The 14098-nt window shown below is 53.5% G+C and overlaps 1 protein-coding gene across 3 annotated transcripts; it reads left to right on the top strand.

The window, feature by feature from the left end:
- The first annotated feature begins 89 nt into the window (after positions 1 to 89).
- Positions 90 to 9666, top strand: GSTZ1 (glutathione S-transferase zeta 1). 3 transcript variants are annotated; one of them, XM_019640400.1, is made up of 10 exons: positions 90 to 232; positions 1682 to 1827; positions 3319 to 3370; positions 4608 to 4675; positions 5208 to 5288; positions 5603 to 5728; positions 6831 to 6909; positions 7461 to 7513; positions 8259 to 8308; positions 9122 to 9666. In XM_019640400.1, exons 2-10 carry the CDS (start codon positions 1765 to 1767, stop codon positions 9246 to 9248), a joined length of 699 nt encoding a protein of 232 aa, XP_019495945.1. In that variant the 5' UTR covers positions 90 to 232; positions 1682 to 1764; the 3' UTR covers positions 9249 to 9666. The 3 variants fall into 3 exon arrangements, with proteins under 3 accessions (XP_019495945.1, XP_019495946.1, XP_019495944.1); XM_019640401.1 differs by lacking the exon at positions 1682 to 1827 and having other exon boundaries at positions 92 to 232; XM_019640399.1 differs by lacking the exons at positions 90 to 232; positions 1682 to 1827 and adding an exon at positions 2911 to 3033.
- The last annotated feature ends 4432 nt before the right edge of the window (positions 9667 to 14098 follow it).

Here is a 14098-nt window from a genome sequence, read left to right as displayed (position 1 = left end):
CTCAAGGAACTGCAACTCCCAGCAGCGCCGGGACTGGCAGCGTGGCGGCAGGGAGGGGCGAGCTCGAAGAAACGGTCGAGATCATTCTAGTCCAACCCCTCGCTTTACCGACACCTAAGCCAACGTTCTGACGTGTCAGGGCCTCAGGAGTCGACGAGTCGGCTAGTCCCAGGCGCGAAGTTTACTGGCTTGGGAAAGGGGTCGCCCGAAGTGCGAGATGCAAGCGGGGAAGGTCTGTGCCACGAATCCCGGGAGAGGGGAGCGACTGAGAAACCCGGGGGGGCGGGGTCAAAGGTGAGCCGCGCGGCCCTGCCCACAGCTCCGACAACGACTCCCAGCAAGACGTGCGCCCACCGGCCCCGCTCTGCGCCTGCGCGCCGACAGGTGGCCCCTGTGGTCCAGGCGGTGTTAGGCCTGCGGCGGCGCGCGCTCGTGGACACGTACTGGACAGGGTCGCGTCGCTCTTCCCTCGCGCGTCACCTGCTTCCCCATGCCCGCGCCTAGGGCCGTAAACGTTGTCCCTCGCCTGCCTCTGCCGCACAGCCCTGCGTGCTCCTTTCCCGACCGATTGGCCTAAAAGGCCCTAACAGTTCATGTTTGGCCTTCCAGGGTTGTTTTCATTTTAAGAGAGCATCAGGGGTCAGGGGAGGCAGTGGCGCTTTAAGTGATATCAATCACTTGAGGAGCTTCCCAGGGCCCGCGCCTGAGCCACTGCATCAATCTCTGGAGAATCTGCATGTTTAATAAGTGCCCCAGATGAGTCATTAAATCCTTATTAATATCTGAGAACCACTGTTTTAGTTCGAAGGAAGGTGGCAGGCACATTAGGTAAGATATAGCATCCCTTTAATAATGTAGAGCCCTCCCACTCCCAAATGGGATTTTAGGAGTCTTTCTCTAAAGTCATGTGTAAGAGACAGATTTAAAATAAAATCTAGAGTAATCAGAATCTGTATTTGAACTGGAAACAGTATTTTTCCAAGAGTGATGATAAATAAAATGGATACTTGGGCTTAAAATTTAGCTCTACAAGTGTGAAAAGGAACATGAGATGGTTTATATAGTTATCATTGCTTAAAGAAAGAAACTGCCCTCCAGTATGTCTCCCAATGGCCCATAAGTAGAAAACGTAAGGACACTTACAGTGACTCTTGCCACCCTTAGTACAGGTCAAAGGAGTAACATTTAGTAATTAGGAAAGGCATTTCTTCAAGGATTCTAACTAAGCAGATGCCTGCAACCCTCTAGTGGTCCCATCCCTCACCAGCAGTACCTGTCTTGGCCTCAGGGACCCCTCTAGCCTGGCCAGGTAAGGAAAGGGATGCACCTCCGAATATGGTACATCCCATTGTAGCCACCCAACTCCTGCCCTTCCCAGGACACCCACTGCCAGGACCACCTTCACTTTCCCCACAAAAGGTGCCGTCAATACAGGCTGAAACTCCCGGGCTTGGGAACCAACTTGGGAGGGCCTGGGTTCTCAGTTGTGCCCTTGCCCACCTAGGAGATGAAGTTGGTAGTTTAGGGATGGTGTGAGCAGATTCAGATAGCAGCTTGGTGTGCTGCGGGGATGCAAAGGGGAGAGAGAACTTGGGTGACATGTCTATAGTCAGAGGGATGGTAGAGGGGGGTGATCTGAGAAATTCTGTTGAGTTCTCTATGTGGATCCATGTGTCTGCAGGAAGATTCATGAATGCTAATTACTGGCAACTCTCCTGGGTCCTGCTTTGAAATGCAAGCTACCCAAGAAGCACCAAAGGAATAATGTTGAGTCCCTTAAACTTTAGAGGAGAGGTCACATACTCAGCTGCATCCAGGGGCCTGAAGGTAACAAAAATTTGAAAAGTGGGCCAGGTGGGGGTCATGGCAGATCAGAGAGGGCATGCTCTGACTGAAAGGGGCCCTTAATCAGCTCCAGTCAATTGTTGCTGAGTCCACTGTCTCCAGATTTTTTAAAGAAAAAAACAACAGGATTTATATATGAAACATCCTGATTTTTTAATGTCAACTACAGTCTCATCCCTCGATATCTACAGGTGATTGGTTCTAGGACCCCTCCACCCAGCATGGATACCAAAATCAGAGGATGCTCAAGTCCCTTATATAAAATGTATTTGCATGTAACCTACACACATCCTCCAGGATACTTTAAATCATTTCTAGATTTATAATACCCAACACAATGTAACTGCTATGTAAGTAATAATCATACTGTATTGTTTAGGAAATAATGACAAGAAAAAAAGTCTGTACACATTCAGTACAGATGCAGCCATCGTAACAACTATGTAGTACAGCAACAACGTAAGTTGTTTTCTCCCAAGTATTTTCAATCCAGAGTTGGCTGAAGTTGGTTGAATCCACAGAATCAGAACCCACAAATATGGGGAGGGCTGACTGTAACGGAGACATTTTTAAATGCTCTGTAGACCAAACAGAACCTTGGGCTGCCAGCTTGAAGCCTCAGCTTTGGAGTGAATGGGCACATCCCCCAACTACTTTTATGAGATCAGCTGAGAGCCTGGAGGACTGATGGGTGGGAGGTTGAAAGCGAGGGGCACTAAAGCATCAAGAAGTAGAATTCCTGGTCTTTCTGCTGCTGCTGGAAGAAGTCGTAGCCATTGTTTTTGGACAACCCTTCATTTTAGAAATGAGGGAGCTGAAGGCTAGAGATGTCAGGGATTCGTCCAAAGTCTTCCAGAGCTGGTTCCTGCACTGGGACCAGACCCCAGTATGCCAGCTCCCAACACACTGTACCACACAAACTACTAGCTCAAAACCAGGCCACCCTGTCCACCAGGACACCAGACCTGGCCCCACCAGGAGCATAAGAAACTTCCCACAAGTTGGAAAGAAATTATTACCCTTTCTGACCTGAGTCAAAGTTCCCCTGCTGCCTGCCTGGCCCAGCTCCCCGATTGGCTCATGGGAGCCACCCCTTCAGAGCCCCTCCTCCCCATCCTGCATCTCTGTGAAAGGGTCATTCCTCTGAAGGCTAAGGGTTGCCACAACACCATGACTGAGTCCGGCAAGGTAAAGGAGGGCACTTGCAGGCTGGCTTCCCCTCAAGAATGCGTGACAGCACAGTTTGGAGCCAAGGGACCCCACAGGACTCCTGGCCTGTAATCCAGAGAGCTCTGCGTCTGGCCTGAGTTGCCCAGACTCCGGCCTAAGGAAGAAGGCCTGGCGGGATGGGAAGAAACAGTGCTGGCCTGGACCCCTCTGGCTGGGCACTGGTCCCTCCTCTCCATTGGGTTCTTGGGGCTGGGCACCCACTGAGCACAGGCTAATGTACACCCTCAACCTCTCTCTCCTCAGCCCATCCTCTACTCCTATTTCCGAAGCTCCTGCTCCTGGAGAGTTCGAATAGGTAAGAACTGTGCCTCCACCAACAGCCCGGGTGTGGTGGGATAGGGCGGAGGAAGCCCTGGGTGAAAAGCTGGTCTGGACAAAGGGGTGCTCAATCAGACAGGGCTTCACCCCCCACCCCATCCCCCACCCCCGCAACCAGCTCCCCCAGTCTGCTGGAGCCCTCAGCCCTAAATGGCACCTCCACCTAGGAAGTCCGACAAGAGGAGAGTGCGGGTGGCAGGAAAGGAGGGTTGTTTTTTCTCTTGGGCCTGCCACCTCTCCCACCCTACTCTCCGAAGCCCCTTAGCAACTGTGCTTACAGCAGGCTCACAAAATCCAGAGGTCCTTGGTAACTGTCAGGAAACAGCTGGCCTTCCTTAGTTCTTATCTTATTTGATCTGGCAAATTAAACAGAACTGGCCACTGTCCACCCCAGTATAACCCTTCCCTCCCTCGGTTTAACACAGCCCTTTGCAAAGGTCATAGTCCTAGCAGTTCATTATGAGGGAGAACTCTGCTGAGTGCTTTTGAGTGCATAATTCCATTTAAACCTCGAGAGCCCTAGGAGGGAGGTACTGGATATTGTCCCCATTGTACAGGGGCTCACAAAGTTACCCAAGGCTACACAGCTAGCAAATGAATGATGAAATCTGAACTTGGCCCTAACTGGGAAGCCATACTCCATGACCCCTCCCCCATGCCAGCGTCACTTGGCATTTGCTGGAATCAGTGGGCAAGAGTGCTGGGGTGCCAAAGGATACATTTCTCCAAAAAGACCCCTTCCCTGGGCCCAGAGCCTCTGCCCTGGCTGGGCTGGAAGCCAGAGCAGCTTGAGGGCTGTCTCTAGGGCCTGCATACACTGGTCTCTCCTTGGCCTCAACCCCTTTCACGCTCCAGAGTGGAGCTGACCCGCACTGCGGAGGAGCCTCGCGACTCCCAGGCCCTCTGCAGACTGCCACATGTCCTGTGCTCCCTGCGCTCCTTTGCTCTTGCCTCAGATCCGCAATCACCAGGGCCCCGTTGCGGGTGTGGAGAGTAAGGCTCTAAGAGTTCAGGGACTAGAGAGGCAGGGCATCATGGACCTGTGTTAGGGAGTGGGTGCTGACCAGGGAAGCCGGAGAGAAGGGGAGAGGACCAAGCTGGGCCATGGCTACCTAGTGATGTGAAGAAAGAAGCCTCCCTCTGCAGCCTCATGGCGTCCCGGTAAGTGGAGCCAGAGGTCATCCCCTGACTCTGCTGTCTGCCATCTCTCCTAGCTCTGGCCTTAAAAAACATCAACTATGAGACAGTACCCATCAACCTCATAAAGGATGGGGGCCAGCAGGTAAGGAGGATGCCCCCAGGCCACAATGTGGGAGTTGGAGGCCTTGAAGAGGGACCCAGCAGCGGGTGCAGACTTCTGCCCCCAAGATGTGAACCTGCACCGCAAGGTCCGCTGACCGGAGGAGGCTGCTGGCTCTCCCTTGTGGGACAGGGTGGCCAGCTGTGTAGCCGGAGGAACCATGGGAAGGGCCCAGGCTCCATACCACAGCCTGGCCTCCCAATGCCTGACCCCAGGAGGGTGGGAAGTGAGTGGGTCCTTGCCCCATGCTGGGACCTCTGGATGTGCCTTGGTGGCCACCGGGCAAGGTGCATATAGCCAGGCCTTTGGGAGGAAGGCTGTAGCTCAGCAGCCCCTGGGGGCTGGGATACTGCACAGATCGCCCAGGCATCATCTTGGGCCTAGGAGCAAGGCCTCTACCCAGGGGAGGGAGGTTCAGGGATGGGCAGTGGGCCTGGGGTCTTCCTGCTTGCCTGGTTCTGCCTTAGCCATCTCAGGCCAGGCTGCCCAGCACACCAGGACCTTGTCTCCACAGTTCTCTAAAGAATTCCAGGCACTGAATCCCATGAAGCAGGTGCCAGCCCTGAAGATTGATGGCATTACCATCAGCCAGTCAGTGAGTACCAGGCTTGGGAGGCCCCTGGTGGGAAAGGACCTCCCAGCGTAATAAACTTTTTTCAGACCGAGGAAGGATGGTTGCTTGTTTTGGGAAGTGGAAGGGAGACTCAGGCATATGGGGAACCTAGCTCTGCAGGACGAGAATCCAAACTGAGCTTGGGCCCCTGGGGAGCCTCTTGGCTTCACAGGGCTCAAGCTGAGTTGGGGGAGGGGGAGGAGAAGGAGTTGGCTGGCCCTGTCCCCTGTGGTCCGGGGCCCCGGGCTCTCTGTGCTCCCCTCACCGCCGGCCCCCTCACGGCTCCCTCTGGACAGCTGGCCATCATCGAGTACCTGGAGGAGACGCGGCCCACTCCGAGACTCCTGCCTCAGGACCCAGAGAAGAGGGCCCTCGTGCGCAGCATTTCCGACCTCATCGCCAGTGGCATCCAGCCCCTGCAGGTGTGGCGCTTGCGCACTGTACACTCGCACACTGACTGTGGTGAGCCCACAGTGAGGTGCGCAGCTTGAGTGTGAGGGTGGCAGGAGGCCAGGGAGGGATTCTCAGGGGCTTAGACCTAAACCACGTGGCGAGGAGCAGGGAGGGGAGAGATCATCCACTCCACTGGGTACCCAACCACGTTCCCAGAAGCCCTGGGTTTCCAAGGACGCATCCAGAGGTGCTAGAGAGTGTAGGGCCAGGTGACGGGGGAGGCTGAGCAGCACAGATCCAAGCCTCCCACCTTTAACCAGAGCAGCCTCCCTTTCACCTGTAATGTGTCATAGGTAGATTGGAACTCCTGTAAGATTTTATTATTTACAAAGTTTTCACTGGAAGGGAGGGAGGGAGGGAGGGCAACAAAACAATTCATTTGTGCTAACCCCTGACTTTGCGATGAGGAAATAGCCCCCAAAAGATAGAGTGACTTTGCAGCATCACTCAGTTGAGTATGACAGAGCAAGGACCAGAGCCCAGGACTGCTGACTATGGACCTGTGCCCCCCGCCCCCATGGCACTTTGTCTTTTGTAACGAAGGAGGTTGTAGCAGACAGTCATTCCCACTTAACGGATGAGGAAACTGAAGTCCAGAAGTGAAATGGCTCCAAGGGTGCAAGGATAGAACCAGAGTCCAAATCTCCTGAAAGTCATTCCTATGCACCTACCTGTCCCATCCCCCACCCTGCGTCACACTCCCACTTCTCACAAGGGACCATGTAAGGGGGAAGCGTTGGATGCAAGGGGTAGATGCCTCGGGTTATGGCCACACCCATCACAGCCGTGGCAGCATCCTATGCCCCCACCCTTGCACACCTCTGCCAGAGTCGCAGGCTTCCAGGCGACAGGAACCCCCGGGGCAGCCTGAGAAGGAAGCTGCCGGGACCATCACCCCCCTTTAACGTCAGGGCCCTGGTGGGAGGAAGGGCTCGCAGAGCCTGGAGGAGTGGCAAGAGGAGGACAAGTATCCAGCCAGGGACATGAGCACTGAGCTTTCCTGCGGAGGCTTGGCTGAGCGTCCCCGCCTGGCTCCCAAAGCCAATCACAGATTTTCCTTGGGCTACACAGAACCTGTCAATCCTGAGGCAAGTGGGACAGGAGAACCAGCTGGCCTGGGCCCAGAAGGTCATCAATTCTGGCTTTAATGGTGAGTCCTTACTCCTGTGAGCTGCCCCAAGGCGACCTCAGGGAAATGGCCCTTGCGCCCATGGCCCCGGGCATCTTTGATCTTGACAGTGGCATGGATGAGGGTAGGGGGCAGGGCTGAGGAGCCAGGGGGCTGGCTGAGTGGCATCCAAACCTGGCCTCAACTTCAGGCACTTCTGGGAACCTCAGTACCTGAGGCCCTTTGGAGCTGGATGACGCAACATCTGCTTCACTGCCTACTCCAGCCAGTAAACCGAGGCTGGCAAAGTGCCAGCCTGTCAGTGTGCGAGCTGCTGCCTTGGCCAATGACAGGTCTTATCCCATCTGAGGGAGAGAATGGCAGCTGGACCTGAAGAGCCCAGAAAACATCATCCCATCCCCAGGTCCCTATCAACTCGCTCGAAATCTGGCTGCCATATTCCCTCCAGCATACATGCCCCAGCCTGTCACTCAGATAGCCACCCATTTCAGAACTAGGAAGGCCAAGGCCCGGAGAGGCCGATCTCCCCTTTTTGCGCCCAGGGTAAGATCATTCATGTGTCGTCCCCACAGCTTTGGAGCAGATTCTGCAGAGCACAGCGGGGAAGTACTGTGTGGGAGATGAGGTAAGCCCCCCAGGCCTGCCCACGGCAGCCTCCTGCCTCCTGCCGACCCTCTTCCGCTTAGACTCAGCCATCTCCCTCCACCCCAGGGCAGGCTCAGCTCCAAGAGTTTTATGAGAAGGTTTGGGGGTGAAGAAAGGGAAGGAACCAAGGTTGTCCTCTCTGCCCAGCAGAAGGTAGCTCCTGGCCCTAGTGAGCTGACTCAACAAGAAATGGGTTTCTCCTTCCAGTGGGTATTCAAGCTGAAGACCTCATCTCTGGGATAAGGGGGCGGTGGTCTAGGCATTAGATAAGGGATTAGACCAGGTGATGTCTCCTTTCCCTCCCAGTTCTGAGGTTCTGGGGTTCAGGTGCCCCTGACTCCTACAGACTAAGGCCCTGGCCCTGTCGTCATTCTGGTACAGGACCCCAACCGCCACCCTGAGGCATCTCCTCTCTTCTGGGAGCCCTCACTACGGGATTTTGAGGGCGTTTTTTAACAAGCACAGTACATCCACTGAGGCAATCAAATGTTTTCTGGCCACCCACAGAGTTAGTTGTCAGGGCACCTGGAGCATGGCCTGGGAGAAGCCTTCAGCTCTAGGAACAGACCCAGACAGGCCCAGGAGTAGGGTGGGGCAATGGGGACGGAGGAAAGAGCCAGAAGCAGATGGGAGCGTCAGGGGCTGGTACCCTAGTACTGTCATCCAGCCCAACCTGTGAGTCTGGGGTGCACACCCTGACTCAGACCTCCCCGACTCTCCTTCAGGTGTCCATGGCTGATCTCTGCTTAGTGCCTCAGGTGGCAAATGCTGAAAGGTAAGCGAGCTCTGCTACCCTCCCTCTTCCTCCCAGCTCCTCCCCTCAAAATGCCCAGCCTCCTTCCACAGTCAGCCCCCCCATTCCCCCACCCCACTTCAGCTACTGAGGTAGCCTCTCATGCAGAGACTGCCCAACTGGCCAAGGGGCCCCCTGTGCCAGGCCACACCAGCCACTGTGGCCTGGAAGAAACAGGACAGACGAAATTGGTGGAATGCCCCCTACCATGCCTTCCACAGCCTAGGTGATCCAGCACAGCCCCTGCTCCTAAGAGGAGGAGGCCCACCTGGTGGACACCCCTAGAAGAAACCACCCCAACAGCCTGCTATTCCCAGACATGGTGTGTCTGTGCCCAGCAGCGAGCTGTCCCTCTGCTCTCCTCCATCAGCCCTTCAATAGGGCATGACTGAGAACGCCTCTGGAAGGCACTGCATTGGGCACCCTTAGGGATACAGAAATGTACAACACATTCCCTGCCCCCAGGAAGCTTCTGACATGGGTGGAGAGATCATCTGTGTGTATAAATGCCTAGCACTGTGCCTTACACATAGTAGGTTCTCAATAAATATCCATTGCTTGGATAAGAACAGTAGGTAACAGAGATACCAGACAATACTGCACAAGAGCTACCCCTCCCGAGAGAGCTACCTGTGAATAAGGCTTTCCACCTGGCGGGGCCACCTTCATTGCCCTTCCCTGGCCAGCCCCAGGGAACTCCTCCAGCCCAGCCTCTGTGCTTCCCTCACCGCCCACAGGGCAGTCTCCCTGTACCCCTGCAAGACCTTGGCTGAGGTGGGTGTTTCTCTGCTACAGGTACAAGGTGGATCTCACTCCCTATCCTACAATCAACCGTATCAACAAGTCGCTGCTGGCCTTGGAGGCCTTCCAAGTTTCTCACCCCTGCCGGCAGCCGGACACCCCCGCTGAGCTGAGGGCCTAGCTCACAAACCATGCCCCGCTGGTGTGGGAGTAGAAGCTGTGTGGGCTGAACAGGCCTGGAAACAAGCAAGCCCTCTCCAAAGAGGCAGGAGACTTGCACTCCTCGCCCTTGAACTCTAGCCCTGAATCTGCCTTCACACTGAACCTTTCTGCCTTCTTTGTCCCATCTGAAAAATTGGGGCAGGATGGAGTGGGAGTACGCCGGGAGGGAGGGAGGCAAGAACATTACCTGCTACCTATGTCAACGGGGCAGTCATGAAGTGCGAATGTAGCCTAAAATGCCTGGCAAGTTTACCAGCGAGCCCCAAGGAAGTGTGAGTGCCTCTTCCCATCTCCTCCACTGTACCTGACTCCACAGAATGCCCACGCTGCAATTTGATGATTAAACTGAGGCCCAATCCCCCAGCTTGTTCAGTTAAGGCTGATGTTCAATTGTTCAATTAAGGCAGTTCCAGAAGATGAACGCTCTTTCCGGCCGGGATCCCTGTGTCTGGACCAGGAGAGGAAGTCAGCCAGCCCCTTGTCCATCCTTGGTAGGCCTGGCCCCTGGGACCTAAGGGCAGGGAAGAGAAATCAGCCCAAAAACCTGCCTGAGAGAATCACACAAGATCCGAAGATAACAGATATACGAAGCAGAAAAGGAAGTGTTTTGTGACCAGCTGAGTTCCCGGGACTAGGAATGGTACCACTGTAATGTTCCACTGCAGCACTGAGAGGAAAGTGGGCCCTTCCCTCCAGCCCCTCATCTTTAGGGGCAGCATCCTCTGGACTAGCCCCAGGATTAGGCACTCAGGGTAAATCCAGTCGCGAGTGAATGGCCCTGGAAACTGGACATAGCCTCCTCCATGGGCAGTGTGAACAGAGACTGAGAGACCGGGTAGCAGCTTACCTTTGGTTCCCATGTCTGGCCATGTTCAACCAGAACCAGCATCACCTCTTGGCAGAGATGTAGGGAGATTGGGGTCCCTTCTGGAGTGAAACAAAATGACCTTTATGTCCCATACCTGACATTGCATTTCCCCTGCGAGGCTGAGGTTTAAACAGGGAATTAAGATACATATGTCTGGTTCAAATGGAAGCCACATTTCTCGGCCATGAGTTCCTTTCTTCAGCCCCAATCCTAGGGGACCTAGTTCTCCCCTCATCCTGGGCTCCCTTGTGGCTTCTCCGTCTCTCTTAGATGACCTGGGTTTCAGGCTCCAGAATGACCAAAGTGGCCACTCTTGTTCATGAGGTGAATCTGTCCTGTCAGAGCCAGAGAGCATAATGAGAAAGTAGCTATGACACAGCAATGATGAGGGAGACTCTGTGGTACTTCCTGTCCTGCCCTGCTGCCACCTGGACCCTTTTCTCAGGTTACTCCAGACTTGCCTGGCTGGATGAGGCTCACCTGCACTTTCTCCAAGAAACCTGTGCTTGGAATGAGACTAATCTCCTTAGCTTGGTTATCAGTAATCACCTGATTTCAGGCATTTGAAATAGGCGATTAAAACTCCTGTGGGTTTGAAAGACAATGAACTTGGAAGAGGGCAGCCCTACTTCAGGCCATGCTCCTACAACTCCCGCAGCCATGTGCGTCCCTGGTCCTGGAGAGACGACATCAGCAGGCAGCAGCAGGCAAGCCCCAGGGGCTAGGCTTGGCCAGATGCGATGCCGCTGCCATGTCCCCGGGATTAAGAAAGCAGCTGGCTCTGCCTCTTGCCAACAGGCCTTTGGGAGCCCAGATGACCTGAAACAGTTTTCAATACTGCTGAGGTTACCAGGTTCCCCCACCCCTTTGTCCTTCCAGCCTCATCTCCAGGCAACAGAGAAACCCAAGAGACCTCAGGGAAGTGAGGGAACTAGATAGACTCCACACCTAGGACAAGATTCAAAAACAGACAACCTGAGACCACTCCCCCTGCCCTGAATGAGTCTAGAGAGAACTAGGTATAATGGGGTGAACCAGGATTATTCCTAGAAGAAAACACTCTGCTGGCTGTCCTACTCCAGCTAGTAAATGGACTTACCACTTCCCTCCATCCTGCCCACCAGCAGGCAGTGAGTCCTCCCAGGTGATGCCCATGGGCTGGGAGCTGGGATATGTGGGAATGTGATAGACATGGCCCCTGCTCTCACTGACCTTACATCCCTCTACTTAACTCCTAGAAATTCAGTCGGCCAGCTCTGACTCTACCATTCAACATTGTGGGTCTGTTGCCTATCTGCTTGTCTCTGATCCAGATGACATTCAAGGAAAAATTGCCATATTTCAACTCAGGTCTCTTCCTAGTCAGTATTAAAATATTAACCTGTTTAACCTGGGGCTCCACTAGCCATCCTAAAACTGATGGCAAAAGAAATCTAGATCATGTAAAGAGGCTATACAGCCACTGTTATCAAACATTTAGAAACCATGCCTCATCGAATGCACAAAACTCATTTTACGTATTTTCCCCATAGTTGTCACAGTTCAGGTCCTCTACATCAATAGGACTTTCCTGATGTGTCAAATGAAACCTGAAAATCAGCCCTGAGTGGGTGGAAAGGGTAAAGAACAAAGCCTACGGCTTTTCCTCTGGATTTAGCAGAGATCTTTGGAGTCCATGACATTTCTGAGGCTCTCCATTCTCACTGGTTTTCCTCAAACCTTCCACCCCCAAACCCAGACAAACCTGTCCCTCCCCACAAAAACATAAATGTGTTTGAACCAAAGAAACTCACTCTAGGCTCCCTTGAGGTGACTCACCTGGAAAGTGCTGGGTTCCTGCAAGCATCCTCACACCAATTGCCCAGAGGAAGTGACTGACCAAACCTTTGTGGTTCTCAGCTGCACTGGCTTTAGGAGGACAATAGTCCATCTCCTTGTCTCAGGATGTTTTTGTACAGATTTTAAAGCTAGGACCTAAGCCACAGGAGCTCTCCAGTCCGTAGCCACACAAGCTGGTCTCAAGGCTAGGGCTGGGAACCATCCTTGCCGCCGTCTTCACCTAGAACCAAGGAGAGAGCCAACCCAGAACCATCAGCTCTCCAGGGCCTGCAACAACTTCTCTGGTGTCTCCCATGGACTTCAGGAACTAGGGCTGTGAGGAATCGAGGGGAGCAGTGTAGATGGAATTGGGAGGGTTGCAGAGAAGGCAGGTCCAGGAGGGCCGCCAGCTCAGGGTAACTGAGGGATGGAAAACGAGTGTGTGCTGGGGGAGGAGCGGGCAGTGGGATGAGTAGAGGTTGTGGCCTCATTGACTGACCACAGCTAATGAGAAAGACCAGTCTGGTTTCTGGGCCTGCAGTTTGGAGTTGGAGCGAGGCTGTCATGTGTTACCAGCCCTGGGGCCTCCACGCAGTCCAGGCCGTCAGCATGGTTAGCTGCCTGGCTATTAAATAACGTAGAGACCTGAGATTTTGCCAGCTTCAGCTGCTCCCCATAGGGAACCATTTTCCAGGGGCCTGGGGCAGGCTACATGGGAGAAAGGAGACCCTACTGCTCTATTCCCAGCGAACTCAGCTATGCTTTAGGGAATAAGAGAAAGCATTTCTACACCATCTTCCATGCAGTAGAGCAGAGTTCCCCCAAGCTCCTCTATAGGCAGCACTCCTGACCTGCCTTGTTACCCCAGGACCAAGCAAGGTGATTAGCCTGGCTCTGTAAGTGCATGTTAAATTGAAAGAGATCCTTCCTGTAGAACTGTGGCTTGGTACCCCTTCCCTTCCCTGAATTTCTCTCTCCCATTCCCATGAAAGAGCAAATACTTCTCAAAGTGCAAAGACTTTTTTCTAGAGGTCAGACCAAATAGCTCCAAGGCTTAGCAATAATGAAGCTTCTGTCAGGTTTTGAAGACTACCTCCTCTGCGACCCCCTCGAGCCTGCAAATAAATTCTTCTTTTCAGGGGTCAGACGTATCTCTTAATTTCAAACCATCACCTCTTTAGGGGCTATTTCCTAGCAGGTGCTTCTCTCCCAAGGCTGAGTGGGTGGTAGAAGTCAAGTCCTTCTTCATCTCCATTAGTTGTTAGGTCTGTGAAGATCAATCTGCAGGCGCCTGATCCTGGTATGTCAGAAGCAGCAGGAGACGTGACCTGCGGTCTTCCCACAGGGGAAGTGGCCACGATGGATGAAGAGCAGGTTTTGGAGTGGCCTGATACTGGTAATTAGATGGAAATCGTCCTAGCAAATGCCTCAGAATGATAAAAGCAGGAAAGAGGTGCTGCCAGGAAATACTTGAGAACAAAGCAAAATATAGGATTCTGTTCCAAAGCAATTTTGCATATTCATTAAAGAAAGTAGTAAACTTACTTGACAAGCAGGTGGATACACATATTCATAAGGTAAGTATTCATTTTATTGGCTCCTCCTAACTTTTTTTTTTTTAAGATTTTATTGGGGAATTGGGGGAGGGGAACATGTTGCGTTGGAGGAATCGGGAAAGGGGAATAGACAAGTTGCTGTCCTTTTTGTTCTTCAGTCTAGTTGTGGAGGGCGTCACTTCACTGGCCCATGTTGGTATTATCATTGCGCTCTTCCCGGGTGAGGCAGATGGGTTGCCGGCCACTAGACATCCGCTCATGGTGGCTCACGGCCGCTCACGCTGGCTGCCGGCCACACACAGTAGCTTATGGCAGCCCACTGCAGCCCCACTGCAGCCTATGCCATCGCCGGTGACTCACGGCAGCCCAGCTCCAGGTTGAATTGTTGTTCACCATCTTAGCTACAGAGGGCACAGCGTCACTGGCCCTCACGTGGGATCCGAACCGAGGCCCTGCTGCTGAGAGCCAGCATCCCAAGCCATCTCTTAACCAATGCACCACTCAGTCAACCTGGCTCCTCCTAACTTTTAAACTTAACTTCTTTAGCTCTTGATTCCAAGGTCACAG

This window comes from Hipposideros armiger, unplaced genomic scaffold (genome assembly GCF_001890085.2).
Source record: "Hipposideros armiger isolate ML-2016 unplaced genomic scaffold, ASM189008v1 scaffold_49, whole genome shotgun sequence".
NCBI lineage: Eukaryota > Metazoa > Chordata > Mammalia > Chiroptera > Hipposideridae > Hipposideros > Hipposideros armiger.
This window is presented reverse-complemented; position numbering and strand designations above follow the sequence as displayed.